At 38.7% G+C, this 20,305-nt stretch overlaps 1 protein-coding gene across 3 annotated transcripts in view; it reads left to right on the forward strand.

Moving 5' to 3' along the window:
- LOC108712202 (GRAM domain-containing protein 2B) overlaps positions 1-20,305 on the forward strand; it is a 40,962-nt gene that overhangs the window by 8,841 nt on the left and 11,816 nt on the right. The window contains exons 1-7 of one of the 3 annotated variants that reach the window (XM_018253971.2): positions 3,786-4,406; positions 8,794-8,922; positions 15,537-15,618; positions 16,037-16,106; positions 16,252-16,355; positions 17,272-17,370; positions 20,152-20,223. In XM_018253971.2, the coding sequence (XP_018109460.1) occupies positions 4,246-4,406; positions 8,794-8,922; positions 15,537-15,618; positions 16,037-16,106; positions 16,252-16,355; positions 17,272-17,370; positions 20,152-20,223 (717 nt within the window). In that variant the 5' untranslated portion in view covers positions 3,786-4,245. Of the gene's footprint in view, positions 1-3,785; positions 4,407-8,793; positions 8,923-15,536; positions 15,619-16,036; positions 16,107-16,251; positions 16,356-17,271; positions 17,371-20,151; positions 20,224-20,305 lie in introns of those variants that run through there. The other 2 variants (XM_018253953.2, XM_018253963.2) reach the window with 2 other exon arrangements.

Consider the following 20,305-nt stretch of genomic DNA (forward strand, 5'->3'; position numbering starts at 1 on the left):
AGGATTTTATAGATTCCCTATTGGCAATATTGTTGCATAAATCTCCTGCTACTATGTAACTAAACTGAAGGATTGTTGTTTTAAAAATCTCAGTCAGCTGAGTTTGAATGTTACAAAGTATGCAAAAATAAACTGGAAGACTTGTGTCTCAAGTTACATGGATGAATATTTTTAAAAAAAATAAAAACTAATTTCACCTTTAACATTGTTTTTTCAATATCTGTATTTTCTGTAGATCTCCTCCTCTAACTCTGGCCTTGCCCATGCTAGCCTTTATACACTTAACTGCAAATATGCTGTTAAGTAGGTTACCATCCAAACCAATAAAAAAATCCATTTAGTAGCATATAAAATACATTTAAGAACTAATTCTCATTACTAATTATGGAGATAGTTGATGCTATTTCAAAAAAGGATCCCGTTCTCAGCCTCAAAACTATAGGCCAGTTAGTCTGACGTCAGTGGTAGGAAAGCTTTTCAAAGGTTAATAAAGGATAAGATACTGGACTTCAAGCAAATCATAATACTATGAGTTTGTGCCAGCATGGTTTTATGCGTAATAGATCTTGCCAGACTAACTTAATTTCTTTTTATGAGAATGTAAGTAGAGACCTCGATTCTGGGATGGCAGTGGATGTGATTTACTTAGACTTTGCTAAAGCATTTGATACAGTGCCACACAAAAGGTTACTGGTTAAATTAAGGAATGTTGGCCTGGAACATAGTATTTGTACCTGGATAGAGAACTGGCTAAAAGATAGACTACAAAGAGTTGTGGTAAATGGAACATTTTCTAATTGGACCAGTGTTGTTAGTGGAGTACCGCAGGGCTCTGTACTAGGTCCCTTGCTTTTCAACTTGTTTATTAATGACCTGGAGGTGGGCATTGAAAGTACTGTTTCTATTTTTGCAGATGATACTAAATTGTGCAGAACTATAGGTTCCATGCAGGATGCTGCAACTTTGCAGAGTGATTTGTCTAAACTGGAAAACTGGGCAGCAAACTGGAAAATGAGGTTCAATGTTGATAAATGCAAGGTTATGCACTTTGGTAAAAATAATATAAATGCAAGTTATACACTAAATGGCAGTGTGTTGGGAGTTTCCTTAAATGAGAAGGATCTAGGGGTCTTTGTAGATAACACGTTGTCTAATTCTGGGCAGTGTCATTCTGTGGCTACTAAAGCAAATAAAGTTCTGTCTTGCATAAAAAAGGGCATTAACACAAGGGATGAAAACATAATTATGCCTCTTTATAGGTCCCTGGTAAGGCCTCATCTGGAGTATGCAGTTCAGTTTTGGACTCCAGTCATTAAGAGGGATATAAATGAGCTGGAGAGAGTGCAGAGACGTGCAACTAAATTGGTTAGAGGGACGGAAGACTTAAATTATGAGGGTAGACTGTCAAGGTTGGGGTTGTTTTCTCTGGAAAAAAGGCGCTTGCGAGGGGACATGATTACACTTTACAAGTACATTAGAGGACATTATAGACAAATGGCAGGGGACCTTTTTACCCATAAAGTGGATCACCGTACCAGAGGCCACCCCTTTAGACTAGAAGAAAAGAACTTTCATTTGAAGCAACGTAGGGGGTTCTTCACAGTCAGGACAGTGAGGTTGTGGAATGCACTGCCGGGTGATGTTGTGATGGCTGATTCAGTTAATGCTTTTAAGAATGGCTTGGATGATTTTTTGGACAGACATAATATCAAAGGCTATTCTGATACTAAGCTCTATAGTTAGTATAGGTATGGGTATATAGAATTTAATTAAAAGTATGGATGGGTGTATGTATGGATGCTGGGTTTTCATTTGGAGGGGTTGAACTTGATGGACTTTGTCTTTTTTCAACCCAATTTAACTATGTAACTATGTAACTATTTAAAATAGTATGTTCAAAAGTTTAACCTAACATGTTTTACACAGCTCTCCTAGTTTTCTTATAATCAATGTGGGTAATTACAGACTGCAAATATGATAAATTTATCTCACGATGTAAGCATACCTGAAAACCTCCAGCTCGCTCAGTTAGATGGTGATTACAGATACATGTCTTTGTAGCTTTGATACTGCATCTTATAGGTAATAGTCAGAAATGACTGTTACTCCTTGTATATAATATAAACCCAAATTAGTTTTGTGAAAAATACATCCCTCTGTTTCCTTAAACTAAGCTAATTTTTATCTAAAAACAGAGTATATTTTCTTTTTAAGCAGCCTTCTCTCAACTCATTGTGCTGATTGGGTCATCTCAGGTGCCACTGCCTAACGTGCCAGAAACTTTATTATGAACCCAGTAAGCAGTGCCGGGCCGTGCTGACAAAGCGCCCTAGGCAGCCGGCAGGATACCCCCCGCCCGTGTGCGCGCACGTGCATGCACACGGAACTGTGAGCATGCGCCGCATAACCAGGCATGTTACCACGGGGATGGGCACGGAGGGAGGGAGAAGTGCAAGAGGGGAGGATAGGAGAGAGAATGGGAGCGAGAGCAGCAGGGGAGGAAGCTGTGTGAACTATCGGGTAGGCAGAAAACGTTTCAGTAGGTACCTGCCCAGCACCCCCACATCTATGCGCCCTGGGCAGGTGCCTCGTCTGCCTACCCCTAGTTCCGGCCCTGCCAATAAGCAACTGAGTGGGGATATGAAAATAAAGCTACTTGATGCCTACAAAGCAGGGGAGGGCTATAAAAAGTTTGCAAAATGCTTTCAGCTTGCAATTTCCAAAGTGCCCGAAGTTTCCTCGTGAGGCAACTTCGGGTGACTTTGGAAAACAAATTGATCCGAGTGCCATTCTGCTGGCGATTTCGATTCTAGCCATCAGGAAGGCAGTTTGGGGAGATTAGTCGCCCGAAGAAAAGGTAATTTGTCACCGGGCGACTAAATCTTCCCGAATCTCCACATGTGTCTCTACCCTAAAAAGACAAGTCCCACTGAGACACATTCAGTTACATTGAGTTGGATAAACAACAGCCTGCCAGAAAGCAGTTCAGGGTCGGACTGGGGGGCCCGGGGCCCACCGGGACTGCTGTCCAAGGCCCCCTACTCCGATGCGCCTCTTGCATGCACGCATGAAGGTGCTCCTGCGCGCACGTCACCATGCACATGTGCAGATGGCGCTGCACAGCGCCGAGAGGGGTCGTCCGGAGAAGGGGGTCTGACCCGGCACTGAAGCAGTTTCATCCTTAAGTGCTGGCTCTTTTTGAAACCACATGACCAGGCAAAATGACCTGAGATGGCTGCCTACACGTCAATATTATGAACCAGCAAGTATAAATACACTTGCTGGTTCAGAAATGAAAATTTACATGGTAGAGTGAATTATTTGCAGTGTAAACAGTGTAATTCAAAAATAAAAGCAACCTAAAAAAAATTATGACAGAATCCCTTTAGTGACAACTGCCTGTCCATGTATAATGAAGCAAAAGCAGTTTACTGGCGGCTGCTGCGATTGTTTTGTAGGAGCGCAGTAATTAACCCAGGAGTGACAGGACTGTGACCTTTTTGTGCAGAGGTTTATTAGGTGTAGGTTGATTGAATACCATTAGCACTGGCCTCGGTCATTTTTATGAACATACGACAAAACAGATTTTAGCAGCCGTCTGTTTCGTCGGTTTTGAGTGGAAATCTTAAAATCCTACATAGACAATTAAGGCCGATATATCAATGCCTTTTCGCCGGCATTTCGGCAACAATAAAGAGGGCAATTGCAAGTATATTTACACGGGCTGCAAAAGCAAGAAAGGTGACCTATTTAACAGGAAAACCAGAAGCAGGGAAGCTTGGCAGTGCTGCCATTTGAGCAGCTCTCTATGTGTATATGTACAATAGTGACCAGGTTACAAGGAAACTAATGCAGGCACAGCTTCCGCCGCCTAGTTAAAAAATAGTTCCTAAAGAAAACACAACGCACGCAGGGTTATGAGAAACCCCACAGCTTTGCGAGTGTTCAGCCGAATTACATCACAGTCCGCCGTCACGAGGAGATGGCAACCTGCGTAAAGCATACAATGCTCTTGCCACTAGGGACTTCAGCTTCTGAGCGCTTTCTCTTTGACACCAACTTTTTAAGTCGCCAATTTAGCAGTCAAGTCAGCTGACAAGATAGTCGGTACTACTTCTACACCCAGAAGAAGAGCTTTTCATAGAGAACCAATAGAAGACCGAATAATCAGGCATTCTCCGCCCACCTTCGTCACAGTGGCGTGGGGAGGTGTGTTTGCCGGTTTCAGCTGAGTGGGTGGAACAAATGGGCAGTCGGAGGTATTCAGTTGGGGAACATGACAGGAGAACCATTAATTGGACAGGACTGAAGGCTGCTTCTGCTGCTGACAGTGTAGAAGATCAAGCTGTGCCAACCATGAGGCTTATTGGCAGGGCAGGTCGGGAGAGTGCCACGTTGGCTTTAAGGTAGGACAACATTTGTGCTCGCAGAGAAGGTCCTGTGTGTGGCATGAAGCTCTTCCTCGCTACAGTACTAGTGATAATTTTATGATGAATACATATGTAACATCCTCTTAAGTTTATTTTTTGGTTGAAGACAGATTTTCCTGAACTGGGGACATTGCCAGATTAGATTTCGGATTTGACTGACACCTGATGAGTAAATGGCATTCACTAATAACATATAGCCTTTACACACCCTCCATTTGACGTGGCATGGGGAGTTTGGCTCATTTACTTTTGGACTGTGTAATTTTTTTTACCTGCATATGAGTTGTGTACCCAGGCATAGATAAAGACAGAATTATCCATTCTCTCTCTTCTTAACAATGCGATGACCTGTGTACAGGATGTGATGCTTCCTTGCAGAGCAGAATGAAGCTGAGACCTGCAGGACTTGTTATGCTTGAAAGATGACTAGAGAAACGTTTTCAAACAAACTATGTGATTGACTTTGGATGTGGATAACTATGTTTGCCTGTATTTTATTTTTTATTATTATTTTATTTGCTTTTAGTAGCTTGAGGCTGTGGGAGCTGAACTGCTTGGGTTTTAGTAATCCAGAATAAGAAACAAGTATGGATAATGTGTTTACAAGAGCAAGCGGCTTGTGGGAATAATCTTGTAACGTTTAGTTACGTTCCTATGACAAATTCAGGACTGTATTTACCATATAGGCAATTGAGGGCTATTCTGAGGGCAGTAGCTTTAGGGGCGTGTCCCTTGGGTGCCGATATGGTAAATATAAACGGTGCAAAAAAATTTCAGGAGTTTTTCTGCACATGTGCTGATTGGACACTGAAAGGGTGGGCTGGGTTCCTAGAGTAGCATCAGACCAAAGCCCTAGTCAAATTTAAATAATTAAAGTTTTTTCCCTCATCCTTTGTTTCTTGGTGATCCTGCCTAGCTGCTAATTGATCCAGATTAAATGTGAAGACTCGAAAATCTTTGTGTATTCTAATCAGGGCCAGAACTGGGGATAGGAAGAAGAGGCATGTGCCTAGGGTGCCACTGTGAGGGGCGCTTCCTAGGTAGGTAGGTAGGTACTTCTGCTTTCTCTGACTCTGGCTCTGCACTTTCCCATCGGAACGTGTCAGGGAGCAGCAGCGGTACAAGTTAGAGGGGGCTTGCCTTTGGTGCCCTTCTGTGTTAACCTGCCTCTGATTTTAAAAAAACAGATCAGAGGTTCCCATTCTGTGGGGCTGTCCCCTTGAGAATCACCCAGTTTGAAGGCAGACTAATGTGAAATTTGGGGCATGAATGCCTTTTTGCTTGCTTTTTAAAGTAATGGGAGGGCAACTGTTATGTTTTATGTCTTGTGTCCCCCAGAACAGCTTTTAGGACTTTATATATAAATATAATATGAATGTGTTTTGTTTAGTACTTTATTTACATAGGTGGTAAATTACACCAGTGAAGTTGTCATTAGTAACCACTCAGCATTTAGCTTTAGTCAGTCTTTTGCAGGTTCTAAAATTAAACCAAAGCTCTTGTCAGTTGCTATGGGTAACTGCACAAGCACAATTTATCATTTATGCTCCTAAACCATCCCCTATATATGCTTTCAGTTCTGTAAATATGCATATGAATACACTGTAGTAAATTGCCTGTCAAAAGCTAGAATTGTGTATGCTGTATTACAGTTTACACATTTAGGGGCAGATTTATCAAGGGTCGAAGTGAATTCGAGGGAAATTTTGAAGTAAAATAAATTCGAAATTCAAAGTAATTTTTTGGATACTTCGACCATCGAATAGGATACTACAACTTCGAATTTACTTCGAATTTGATTAGAAGTAAAAATAGTTTGAATATTCGACCATTCGATAATCGAAGTACTGTCTCTTTAAAAAAACTTTGACTTCAATACTTCGCCAAATTAAACCTGCCGAAGTGCTATGTTAGCCTATTGGGACCTTCTACAACCATTCTCTAAGTCTTTACACATCAAAGTAAAATCGCTAGATCGTACAAAATAGTTTGAATCGTTCGATTTGAACGATTTAATCGCTCGATTCGAACGATTTAATCTAACGATTTTACTTTGATCGCAGGATGTCCAAATTGGGTGAAAAATACTTCAACTTCAATATTCGAAGTAGAGTTATTTCAATTCGATGGTTGAATTTCGTATTTTACACTTCGAAATTCGACCCTTGATAAATCTGCCCCTTATTGTCTGATTAAAACCTACTAAAAATATAAAACAAATGACAAGCATTACCTAAAGAAACAAAACATGCATAATGTTAGACTTATCAAAACAGGCATTTGTTGCAGAGAAGGTTCACTCCAACAGAAATGTCATCAAATGATCTGTACTAGTTGACTGTTTAGCCTTGATAAAGTAATCACTTTCAGCTTTCCTTCATCTTTATTTTCTTCAACACAGTTGAAAGCATGCTTATTATCATTATCATGTTGCATTACAAAGGACTGCCCAAAAAATCTCGTACCAGTGGATATGGAATGGCACTAAAGAATACTTATATACGATTTAGAATTCCAGACAGTCTATGCAAGTCCTTAACTGTAGAGCCATTAAAACCCCCAAACCATAACTCTACCATCCTTCTACATGCTTTACTGTTGCTTTTAAACACTGATAATTTGTTTCCTCACTAAGTCAACACATACAAAGTTCATTGTGATAGCTTGAAGACTTCACACTTGGATTCAAGTCCACAATTACTTTTTCAGTTCTTTCATTTTCCATGAAATAACACCACAGCAACAAGGGTGCGTTAAAACAGTTTGTTTACACTCACAGTTCTGCTCTTTGCTGTCCCCAGATTCTCTATCCAAATCATATCGGTTCCATGACATTCAGAGTGTTATAATATTTGTACTTTTTATTTTATTATAAAAAAATCCCTGGGCCAGGGGGTTAGCTTGTGTAGGGCTTTGATGATTCAACTATGCATTCTCCTTTAAACAGTAATCCATGCATTCTAAATAATAGATCCCATACATGTATGTGGGCTGTAAAGCATGTAAGGCCTATATCACTTTTGATCAGCATTATTTTTGTGAAAAGTAGCAGCGACAAATGTATTTAAATTGTTAAGGATACCTAGCAAGTAAAAGTGGCCATTCATGGACCCATTTGGTAAGCTCTCTGACTGATCAGCCCATTTCTATGGGCTGAACAGATGGAGTGTATGTGAGATGTTACACATATCGATAACTTTCTGTTGTTCCGGTCATTTGTGCTGAGGCTTCTCTTCGCTTCCTCATCTCACCATGCAGTGGCCAACATGGTGCATCTGCAGAAATTTTATCTGCTTGACCAATTCTCAAACCATCCAACATACATAGTACCTAAATATCTGACAGGATATGGAGGCTACTGTACACATGCTAATAATAGATTATATTTGCACGTGTATGGCCAGCTTTACCAAACTAGGGAGAACTGCAGCTTATGATTATGAGCTACTCATGACATTCATCATTGTAGTCAGTTGGATGCAACCTATTTTAACTCTCAAAAGTGATATTGAAAAAAGGCCTGTGTGCCACAGTCCTAAATGAAAAATATACATAGTTAATAAAAAGTTTTTTTTATTTATTTTATATAAAAACAAAATATGAATCGGTGGTAAGTCTTATGGATTGAACCAACATTTACACAGTAACTGAAGCTACCATATGCTTATCTCTGCTACTCCATTCTTCATAGTCATGTATAGAAGAACCACAGGAGAAGCAGAGATAAGTATATGGTAGATCTCACACTTTTAAAACTGTGTTTGCCCTTGCAGCTGCTGACTGGCATTGCTTGCCACAGCAAGTTTATTATTCTTAACTACCCCTTGATTCTTCTCTATTTGCCTAAAGTAGTCCCATTAAAAGCACAAGTTGCTTGCCATGCATAATTAAATTAGAAAACAGTTGTTATGTGGCACTATATAAAAAGCATTGGCAAAAAACAGGTATATCACGGCAATCCCATTGTCCAAGTTCCCTTACCTTAGCATTAAATTTGTCTGACATGATCTGTCCTTCATAAAACCATGTTGATTTTTACCTATAATGCCATTCTTTAGAACATATTGTTCGCCAACTTCGCCAACTGGAAAGTTTTAATCAATTGCGCATGCTTGTATGACCAATTCCAAGCATGGCAAATAGAAGGTAAGTAAATGCCAATACTGCACTTTTAGCAGTTATTACATGGGCCAGTGCAGTGTTCTACAAAGAGGAGCACCAGGCCTGGGAAAAAACAACAACCTTTTGGCACCCAGGGCATGAGCAAACTGCCATGTACTTTTTACTTTGTTCCTTTATGTTAATAAAATAAACTGCATGGTAATTTACTTTCTATACTAATGTTTATATTTATACTCCCTAGTGTTTCTCCAGATTCAGCTTTGGGCTCTGTCCGACAGAAAAAGAGTAAAAAACGCCTTGCAGAGTTGAAGTCATTCAGTTTAGAAGAACCCCTTCATGGAGATGTGGGAGAGAGAGGAACCTTGACCAGGTGAGATTGTGAAATAGAAAAAGAAAGGGGTTTGAATAGTAGGCATAGGACAGGCATTTGAGCATTGTGAGAACTGGAAGCAGGCAGAAGAAAAGATTGCCTTGGCCTTGGAAATTAGGCCTTGGAAATTATTTGCATTTGTAAGGCAAAACTTAGCTACGTGAATACTGTGTAAATGCTGAGCTATTATCACATAGTATTGAAAGAAAACTGAAAAAAGCAGATTGGATAGTATCTAAATTGTATAAAAGAAGATGAAGATAGTGATTGAATCTGGAATGATACAGCATCTGCCATGATGTGCTTTATCATGGCCAGCAAAAATCTATGCTTGGTAACTATGGGAATTTTTGTCCTCCTGGTTTGAGTGCAGCAAAGTTATCAAATATGGGTTTTTGCTGCACACCCACACATTTTACAGATTACTGCACTAGTGGTGGAGGCCTCTTTCCACGAATGGTGCAGTCAATTCAGCAATGTAAATACTTCAAGGAGCCACACTTGCACTATTATATGCATAGTTTCAGGGGGCACAACTCTCCCTTTGTCAGGATTCTGACAAAGCGAGAGTGGTGCCCCCCAAACGTTGATGCACAGGTGGTCACAATAGATGGGGTAAGCCTCCTGACTGTTTATAATAGTGTGTGTGCGTGTGTGGCTCCTTGAAATATTTACATTGAGTGCAGCAGAGCCATAGGTGTTGACACTGTCAGTCCTGCCACCTTAAGGGGGCAGCAGAGCTAAAATCACCCTGTAAAGATTAAGTGTAACATGACAGAAAAAAAATATGTAAACAGGGTAGGGAAACAGGCTGACAATACATGAATATTTGAAAGACAGTTGGAATGCCATAGCTTAATATTTGAAAAAGCAAATATGCATTCACATAAAAGCATTTAGCAAATATTTGTGCCATTTCAGTGAGAAAGGAATAAAAGTATTTGTTGGTGGTTTTGAAGAAAACATGCTGATATGTCCGTATAACACAATATATAAATTGTGTTGATGCAAAGATCAGCTAGGTAGAAAGAAAAAACAAATCTCAGTAGGGTAGAAAAATATTAACAGTAATAGGTTATAACTGATATAGGTTAAGTGATAAAAAGGAAAAAATTGGTAGGAAAGACTCGTCCCATGGAGCTTGGTCGTTTGGGCATGTATTGCCGATCGGACGATTTTCAGTGGTTGATTGTCACAAGCTTTTGACGGACATAAACTTTCATACGATTGCTGTCAGGGCAAAACATCATCTGATCTGTTCTTTTACTACTTTATTTAAACTGAAGGTTAGTGGCAGTTCGGGAGATGGGAACGTATGTTCATTTGTCCGAATTTGCATTTCTATGGCCAGCTTAACCCTTTAAGTGCCAGCAGAATTTCACATTTTGGTTACGCGAAATGTCAGCCGTTTTTCAAACATTTTGTGCTCTCTCACTTTAGGGGCATTTTCTGAGGGGAAACCTATAGTTTACCTAGGAAAACTATACACTGTTTTTTTCGGTAGAAACTGAGCTTTCTAAATCTGCCTGAGTTTTCATGTATTTCCACCTGTGCAAAAAAATTTATAGTGCTAAATACCAAAAAAATTACAATTTTTCATCGTATATCAATTTATACCAGAAAAATATTTCATTTTACGGATGAAAATCCAACTGATTTGGAAAACCTTATGTCTCTCGAACGTGCCAATACCAGATATGTATAGTTTTAGGGAGATTTAGGACTTCTGTACAGCAAAAAGTCCCGGCAGTATATTACCGAATTTTGAAAGCACTAAGGCAGAAAACGGCATGCTTTAGATTCCAAGGCAAAAAATCCTGAAACCGTAGGTTTACCCCAGAAAACCATACATTTTTGAAAAGTACACATTCTGCTGATTACAAAATGGGTAACTATGTCTCTCTACTCCCAACTACCAAACATAAAAGCTTGTCTGAACATAGCGGTTTTTCAAAAAAAAAATCAAAATTCTGAAAAATCATTTCAAAGGTTTTATTTTGCTGCTCCGCATATCCCAAACTATATTAGGTACCAAGAAAAATGAAATATGATTGCCAGGGGTCCACTGAACAGTTTGATACCCATTATGCAAAGGTTTACCAAAGTATCTGACATTTAAAAACACCAATATGAAGTTAGCACATCCAAATTGTTCAGGACTTTACTTCAGCTACTGAAAAATCAACACATTGACTGCATTTTTTGTGGGGTAAAAACACAGAAATATATGTTTACCCCCCAAACCCATATATTTTTGGAAAGTACACATATCCCCATCACCCATGTATCGTTACGCACCAAGAAAAAGCACCCTAAATATGATTGCCATGGTTCCTCTGAACAGTTTGGTGGCCATTGTTCATAGGTTTACCAAAGTATCTGGCATTTAGAGGCCCCAAAATGAAGTTAGCGCATACAAATAGTCCTGTGGGTAACTTCAGCTAATGAAAGATCAACACATTGACTGCATTTTTGTGGGGTAAAAACACAGAAATATATGTTTACCCCCCAAACCCATACATTTTTGGAAAGTACACATTCTACAGAATCTAAAATGGGTACCCATGCCTTATTGCTCCAAACTACTGAGTCGCAAGGCTATCCCAAAATTGACGGTTTTTGTGAAATATCTGAAAATTGCCTCAATGCTTCAACTTTCCAGCATCATATCGCCCATGTATCATTACGTATCACAAAAAAGCACCCAAATTGTGATTGCCAGTGGTCCTCCAAACAGTTTGGTGCCCACTGTGCATAGGTTTACCAAAGTATATGGCATTTAGAGGCCCCAAAATGAAGTTAGCGCATACAAATAGTCCTGTGGGTAACTTCAGCTAATGAAAGATCAACACATTGACTGCATTTTTGTGGGGTAAAAACACAGAAATATATGTTTACCCCCCAAACCCATACATTTTTGGAAAGTACACATTCTACAGAATCTAAAATGGGTACCCATGCCTTATTGCTCCAAACTACTGAGTCGCAAGGCTATCCCAAAATTGACGGTTTTTGTGAAATATCTGAAAATTGCCTCAATGCTTCAACTTTCCAGCATCATATCGCCCATGTATCATTACGTATCACAAAAAAGCACCCAAATTGTGATTGCCAGTGGTCCTCCAAACAGTTTGGTGCCCACTGTGCATAGGTTTACCAAAGTATATGGCATTTAGAGGCCCCAAAATGAAGTTAGCGCATACAAATTGTCCTGTGGGTAACTTCAGCTAATGAAAAATCAACACATTGACTGCATTTTTGTGGGGTAAAAACACATAAATATATGTTTACCCCCCCAAACCCATATATTTTTGGAAAGTACACATTCTACAGAATCTAAAATCGGTACCCATGCCTTTCTGCTCCAAACTACTGAGTCGCAAGGCTTTGCCAAATTTGGCAGTTTTGGTGAAATATCTGAAAATTGCCTCAAAGCTTCAACTTTCCAGCATCGTATTGTCCATGTATCATTACCAGCATAAAACATCCTAAATATAAACATAGGGGTCTACTGAACACTTTGATGCCCAATATGCATAGATATACCAAACTATGTGGCGCACAGAGACCCCCCAAATGACAATAGTGTATATACATTTTCACGGCTGACGCGCTGGCTGCTGCAATATAAGCACCTGGTGTGTGTATTATGCGACATTAGACCCCCCTAACAGTACAGAGACCCCAGAAAACCATATATTTTCAGAAAGTACACATTCTGATGAATCCAATATGGTTAAATAAGTGTTTCTACTGCAAACTGCCAAACTGCAAATCAATGCTGAACGTAATGGTTTTTATCAAATTTCTGAAAATCGTCACAAAGATTGAATTTTACCCCATTATATGCCCCACATTTCGTAACTTATCAGCATAAAACATCCTAAATATGAACGCCAGGGGTCTACTGAACACTTTGCTGCCCAATATGCATACATATACCAAACTATGTGGCGCACAAAGACCACCAAATGACAATAGTGTATATACATTTTCACGGCTGACGCGCTGGCTGCTGCAATATAAGCACCTGGTGTGTGTATTATGCGACATTAGACCCCCCTAACAGTACAGAGACCCCAGAAAACCATATATTTTCAGAAAGTACACATTCTGATGAATCCAATATGGGTAAATATGTGTTTCTACTGCAAACTGCCAAACTGCAAAGCAATGCTGAACGTAATGGTTTTTATCAAATTTCTGAAAATTGTCACAAAGCTTGAATTTTACCCCATTATATGCCCCACATTTCGTAACTTATCAGCATAAAACATCCTAAATATGAACGCCAGGGGTCTACTGAACACTTTGATGCCCAATATGCATAGATATACCAAACTATGTGGCGCACAGAGACCCCCAAATGGTTATATAGTATATAAAATTTACAAGGCAAAACAAAATAAGGCAGTAAAGAGTGAAATGCAAAAAAATCCAATAAAACCACAAAAATCAATGCTTTTTTTTCCAGACTAGTGTTATCGGCCGTCAGAATCACAGTTTGAATATTTTAGCTATGCCAAATAGGTTATACGGCTAGAAACAAGTGAACACAACATATGCAGAGCTGAAAATGCAATAAAATGGCAAAAAATTCAATAAAATGGCTAAAAATGCACCAAAATACCCAAAATTGCAATATAATCACCGAAATAACATACAAAAGGTATTGCACAGTACGGTTAGCGAATACGCTATTCGTAATGGCAATAAAACATTTTTTTCAGCCAAAAAAAGAGACGATGCGATAAAAAAAAAAAAAAAGCCACAATGCCATGTATGTGCGTGTGTGCAATTGGTAAATTACATGTTATGTGCGCGTGCACGTGTGTGTGAGTGCAGTGAGTGTAAGTGACCCCCCCAATCCCCAAAAATGTATGTGTAAGTGTGAATCTAAGTGTGTATTACTGTAATAAGTGTGTGTTGGTGTGTTTGTGTGTGTAATTGTTGCACTAACCTGAAAAAGTCGCTGGGACTGTTGCAGGCGATCTGGAAGGGCCCCAGGAAGAGAGCTGCGTTGCCATCCGTGTCCCTGTGCTGTGGGGGCGGAGCTGGACGGCGCAGTGCAGGCTGCAGCAGCAGGACACGTAAGTAACACGTGCCTGCTACTGCTTTGGGGCCCCTGCTCTGCTCGTTGCCTAGGGGCAGGGGATCGAAGAGGAACGGAGCGAGCGGCTCTAACAGCTGCTCCTCCGCTCCAGAACCCGGAAGTGCTGCAGAACGTAGAATCTACGTTCTGTGGCATTTCAAGTTACTTTTCCACAGAACGTAGATTCTACGTTCTGTGGCACTTAAAGGGTTAAAGGAACAGTTCAGTGTGAAAATAAATACTGTGTAAATAGATAGGCTGTGCAAAATAAAGAATGTTTCTAATATAGTTAGTTAGGCAAAATTGTAATGTATAAAGGCTGGAGTGACTGGATGTCTAACATAATAGCCAGAACACTACTTTCTGCTTTTCAGCTCTATAACTCTGAGTTAGTCAGTGACTTGAAGGGGGGCCACATGGTACATATCTGTTCAGTGAGTTTGCAATTGATCCTCAGCACGCAGCTCAGATTCAAAAGCAACAGATATGACCCATGCGGCCTCCCCTCAAGTCTCTGATTGGTTACTGCCTGGTAACCAGGGTAACCAGTCAGTGTAAACCAAGAGATGAAAAGCAGGAATTAGTGTTCTGGCTATTATGTTAGACATCCAGTAACTCCAGCCTTTATACATTACCTTTTTGCCTAACTAACTATATTAGAAATATGTTTTATTTTCCATAGCCTATCTATTTACCCAGTTTTTATTTTTGCACTGAACAATTCCTTTAAAGGGGTTGTTCACCTTTTAGTATGGTGTACAGATCGATATTTTGAGATAATTTGCAATTGGTTTTCATTTTTTATTATTTGTGGTTTTTGACTTATTTACTTCAATTTGCATTTTAAACAATCTGGTAGCTAGAGTCCAAATTACCCTAGCAACCATGCACTGATTTGAATAAGAGACTGGAATATGAATAGGCGAAGTACTGATTAGAAAGACGATTAAATAAAATTAGCAATAACAATACATTTGTAGCCTTATAGAGCATTTGCTTTTTAGAAGGGGTCAGCGACGCCCAATCGAAAGCTGAAAAGGGTCAGAAGAAAAAGGCAAATAACTATAAAAAATAAATAATGAAAACCAATAAAAAAAGTTGCTTAGAATTGATCATTCTATAACATACTAAAAGCTACTTTAAAGGTGAACCACCCCTTTAAGGATAATGTAGCCATTCTATGTACTAGCGTGGAGGAAGGTTGAATCTCCAAAGGAGGGTGAATGACGCAGAGGCAGTTTTGACCTGAATGGAAAGATTAGGCAATGATAAAGGAATCCCCTGATTAACATAGAGAATGAAAAGATGTGCCATAAAGGACATAGAAAATAACATTTATTTCAAGAAGAGTTGTGTATGAAATGCAGTTTAATCTGTTTTAAAGTTCATATATTCCTTTAATTTGTATGTAATCGTTTCTTGAAATTCATTTAATTTGGATGTAATGATTTCTCTCTTTGAAATTTCAAACTTTGTCTTAGCTTCTGAAACCTTCATTTTACATCAACTATTCTCCTTCTAGGTCAAAAACATATGACCCACCCTCACCTCTGAGATCTGATCACAGCTCTTCAGTGGAAAGACGCAGATCCATTACTACCAATGTAAGATGGGGCTTTGGTGAACCTGGTGACTTGGGAGTGGAAGTCAGAGTATGGCAAGTTCAGGCAGATCGAAACAGGAATGTTATAATATGTCTAGAAAAACCTAAAGTTAATCGTCCATTCCAAAAATGCCCCCACCTCTCTCTCCAGCACCCATTTATTTTGTTCTGCTCCTAAAGCTCAGTATTGCTGCTAAAATTGTGCTTTTGTCATTGTTTTGTTATTGGACCCAGGTCAGTAACCAGGTGTTGTTTTAGGGTATACTTTTGAAATAGCAATTAGAATTGGGTAGGTTTAAAATCTGTCCCTGTAATCCTCAATAGGTAATTTATTTTCATGTTCACTTTTTTCTCCTATACCGTATATTATAATTTTGTGAAACGTTTTTAATTCTACATTTATTTTCATTTTCCATTAGTTACCAAAGCACAATATCACTTTCCACAGGATATTTCAAGATGTCACCAAGGAAGAGGAACTAAAAGATAGTAAGATACATTAAGAATTGCATTATCACTGTCACACCTTACCTGAACCCTGTCTCTCTGTTTAGCTTGAGTCTAATCTAGTCACTTTTCCTTGTGATTCGATTTTAAGATCATTAATCTCAAGCTTTCTTCTCTGTATCTACAGGCTTCTCTTGTGCCCTCCAGCGTGAAGTTCTTTACCAAGGTAGACTCTATATTTCCTCCAACCACCTAGCTTTCTACTGCAACATGTTGCGGAAGGAGATTAAGGTAAGTAGTAAGAAGTAAAAATATATAGCCATTTTTCAAGAGCAAACTTAAAACATTTACAATCAGTGTCGGACTGGGGCACCAGGGGCCCATCCTAAAACCTTAGACCAGGGGCCCACTCTCAGTACTATTTTCTTGCTCTCCTCACTCAACTTCTATTCTCCTAGTCACTTTTCTTTACACACTATAATCTATATTCCATCTATTTAGCCTCTTTATTAAGGAAATACAAAATTGCCAAATGTTAAGCAGCATGAGGGCCCACTAACCCCTGGGCCCACCGTGAGTTTTCCTGGTATCCTGGTGGGCCAGTCCGACACGGTTTACAATGTCACTTCTGAATTTTTATATTTTTAACTAGCGGCTATCTACTACCCTGGTTTTGCACTGGGACTGAAAGTTTTCAGGTTAGGAAAAGCATATCTGCTTTCACCATATTCTTTCACCACATTTGTTCAGTTTGTACTGGAAAAAACATGCTAAAAAAGCCCCAAGATGGTTAAAAATACAAAAATAAAATACTTAAAAAAAAAAAGCCCCAAGATATGTTGTATACTACAGTTCAAAACGGAGATCCTGGTCAGCACAGTCAAAAGTAGTGATGTATTTACTTCACCACGATTCCTCCTCATTCTGCATGTCTAGAAAGGAATTCAATACCAATAGCATTATATTGCTAATTTACTTATCACATACAAAATCTGCACTTACATCAGAGTTCCCAGTTTATCTGCCTTAATGCATTTTGGTAACCTCTGAGGAAGTGCACAAAATGTGTTAAGAGGGAGCGCTGTCACTACTGTTATTTTGGTATATGAAATATTTATATGTACATTGCATGACTTTGACCCAGAACAACCAACTGGAATTCAATAGCCAGTGTAATTTCCTCTCTTTTCTCTTTTAATTTCTCTAGATATTAATTCCTGTCAGTGTAATCATTGTTCTGAAAAAGGCAAATACAGCTCTACTAGTACCCAATGCTCTCAGTGTAAGAACTGCGGAAGGAGAAAAGGTGAGCACTTGTGGGGGCCATTGAGGAACTTAAAGGAATTTAGTATAAAAACTGGATAAATGGATAGGCTGTGCAAAATAAAAAAAATTTCCGATATAGTTAGTTAGCCAAATGTGTAATGTATAAAGGCTGGAGTGACTGGATGTCTAACATAACAGAATACTACTTCCTGCTTTTCAGCTCTCTTGGTTTCCACTGACTGGTTACCCTGATGACCAAGCAGTAACCAATCAGTGACTTGAGGGGGGGAGGCACATGGGTCTTAACTATTGCTTTTGAATCTGACCTGAATGCTGAGGATCAATTGTAAACTTACTGAACAGTTATATCCCATGTGGTCCCTCTTTAAGTCACTGGCTAACTCAGGGTTAGAGAGTTGAAAAGTTGGATTCTGGCTATTAGACATTCTTTAGCCTTTATAGATTACATTTTTGCCTAACTATATTAGAAACATTTTTTATTTTGCACAGCCTATCTATTTATCCAGTTTTTATTTTAACACTGAACTGTTCCTTTAAGGTTTAACATTTGTTGTAGACAGTGAGGAAAATAGTTTTAAAGGGGTGGTTCACCTTTAAGTTCACTTTTAGCATGTTATTGAATGGCCTATTCTAAACAATTTTTTATTTGATCTTCATCATTTATTTTTTATAGTTTTTGAATGAATTGCCTTCTTCTTCTTCTGACTCTCTCAGCTTTCAAATGGGGGACATTGACCCAATTTAAAGGAAAACTATACCCCCCCAAACAATGTAGGTCTCTATTAAAAGATACTGAGTAAAACAGCTCATGTGTAAAACCCTGCTTCATGTAAATGAACCATTATCATAATAATATACTTTTTTAGTAGTATGTGCCATTGGGTAATCATAAATAGAAAATTGCCATTTTACAAAATAAGGGCCGCCCCCTGAGATCGTAAGATTCACTGTGCACACACATACAGACCACATGTAAGGTCACATGAGCCAATTAACAGACAGAGTTCTGCCTTTTGCTTCCTCACTTCTTCCTGTTACAGTTAGTGTTGTAGTATTTCTGGTCAGGTGATCTCTGAGGCAGCACAGATACAGTCACGAAATGGTGGCTCAAGGCAAGAGATGTAAAAGGGCAATATTTATGTAAATATATATTCCAGTTTGGTAAGATTCTTTAATATGTCATTCAATTTGATATAAACTATCTGTTGCTTAAGTATTCATTTTGGGGGTATAGTTTTCCTTTAAACAATAAATGCTGTGAAAGGCTGCTACTTTTTTATTACTTATCTTTCTATTCAGGCCCCTCCTATTCATATTTCAGTCTCTCATTTAAATCAATGCATGGTTGCTAGGATTATTTGGATCTTAGAAGCCAGATAGCTGAAATTGCAAACTGGAAAGCTGCTGAATAAAAAGGTAAATAGCTCAAAACCAGGGATGGGCAAATTTGACCCGTTTCGCTTCGCCAAAAATGTCGCAGACGCCCATTAAAGTCTATGGGCGTCAAAAAAAATTTGTCGCGCGGCAAAATTATTTTGTCGTGCGTCTTTTTTTTTTGACGCACGTCTCCATACAAGTCTATGGGCGTCATTTTTCCGGCGAAAACGAGGCGAAAAAATTCGCCCATCCCTACTCAAAACCATACATAATAAAAAATGAAAACTAATTGCAAATAGTTTCAGAATATCACTCGCTACATCATACTAGAAGTTAATTTAATGGTGAACAACCCGTTTAATCTTTACCTGCCCTCAACCCAGCCAGTTGAGGGGTAACTTTCTGTCGTAACCACCATCCCTGCTAGAGATGCCAACCGTGCCGTTGATCAGTACTTACCAGTCGAAATTGTCAAAACTGCCCAACCAATTCAGGGCATGTATTTCTAACGTACTTTGTATAGCTTTCATGGTTTTGTATGGGATACTCAACAGGGACTGCCAAGGGGATGTTCCTACCAGAAGGCAAATATAGAAAATGAGAAACTGATAGGCAAGACTAACTCCCAAACTTTTTGTAGTCTATTATTTTTAAAAAGATGCAGGCGGAGACTCCATTAAAATGGATATAATTTGAATTAAGCATATGTGCTTCATAAGATATTTTCTTCAGTGTATGCAATATACAGTAAAAGTTTCAAGATTCACTTTGAAGTGACACAGATGGCTTACACATATAGGTTACTTAAAGTTTAAGTAATGCTTAATTTTTCACTTTCTCGTGCCTCCCTAGAGCAGCTCTAGGAGGGGGAAATCACTGTTCTAATTACATTAGTTGATACATTTCTTATCCTTGGCACTTGAGTTTCATTTCAAGGCAGTTGTTATTATTGATACAATAGTTGCAAATATTCCACTGATGCTGCTGACAAATTGTATTAGTTCTGGGTCTGCACCTGGTTAAGTGAGCTACCTGACTAAAACACCAGAGAAAAGGAACATTCAATTGTAAACTTCAATTTTAGAAAAAGTTAACAACAAATAATAAAATGTAATTGAAAAATAGCCCCTTTAAAGTAAAGCTGAATTTGTGGGATAAAATACCACTGTTTTACAGCAACAAACATACTCAATCTATTTATGTATTTCAAGCGACAATTTCTTTGAATAAAATGGCCTTTTTGTATGTTCAAATGTAAAAAAGTTCCATAGGGATTTCCATTTTCTGAACATGTAAACAAATGTTTGTAATGTACGATTGTACCTACACCATGATATATAAATCTTATGTGAATGTGTTTATATAATTTATATATACATATATAACTAAAAATTCCACATTTATCTTCTCTTATTGCTGTCAGTATCTGTTTGGATCTCTAAGGAATAGGGAGCTTTGTTATCAAGCTGTCCGTGCAGTATGCAGCAACTTACAGGTATGTGTCCACACTGTATACATTTTCATATTAACCATTACATACATGTGAATGGTGAAACAATTACTAGAATTACTAAAAT

The sequence above is a fragment of the Xenopus laevis genome, chromosome 1L (genome assembly GCF_017654675.1).
Source record: "Xenopus laevis strain J_2021 chromosome 1L, Xenopus_laevis_v10.1, whole genome shotgun sequence".
In the NCBI taxonomy this organism is placed as follows: domain Eukaryota; kingdom Metazoa; phylum Chordata; class Amphibia; order Anura; family Pipidae; genus Xenopus; species Xenopus laevis.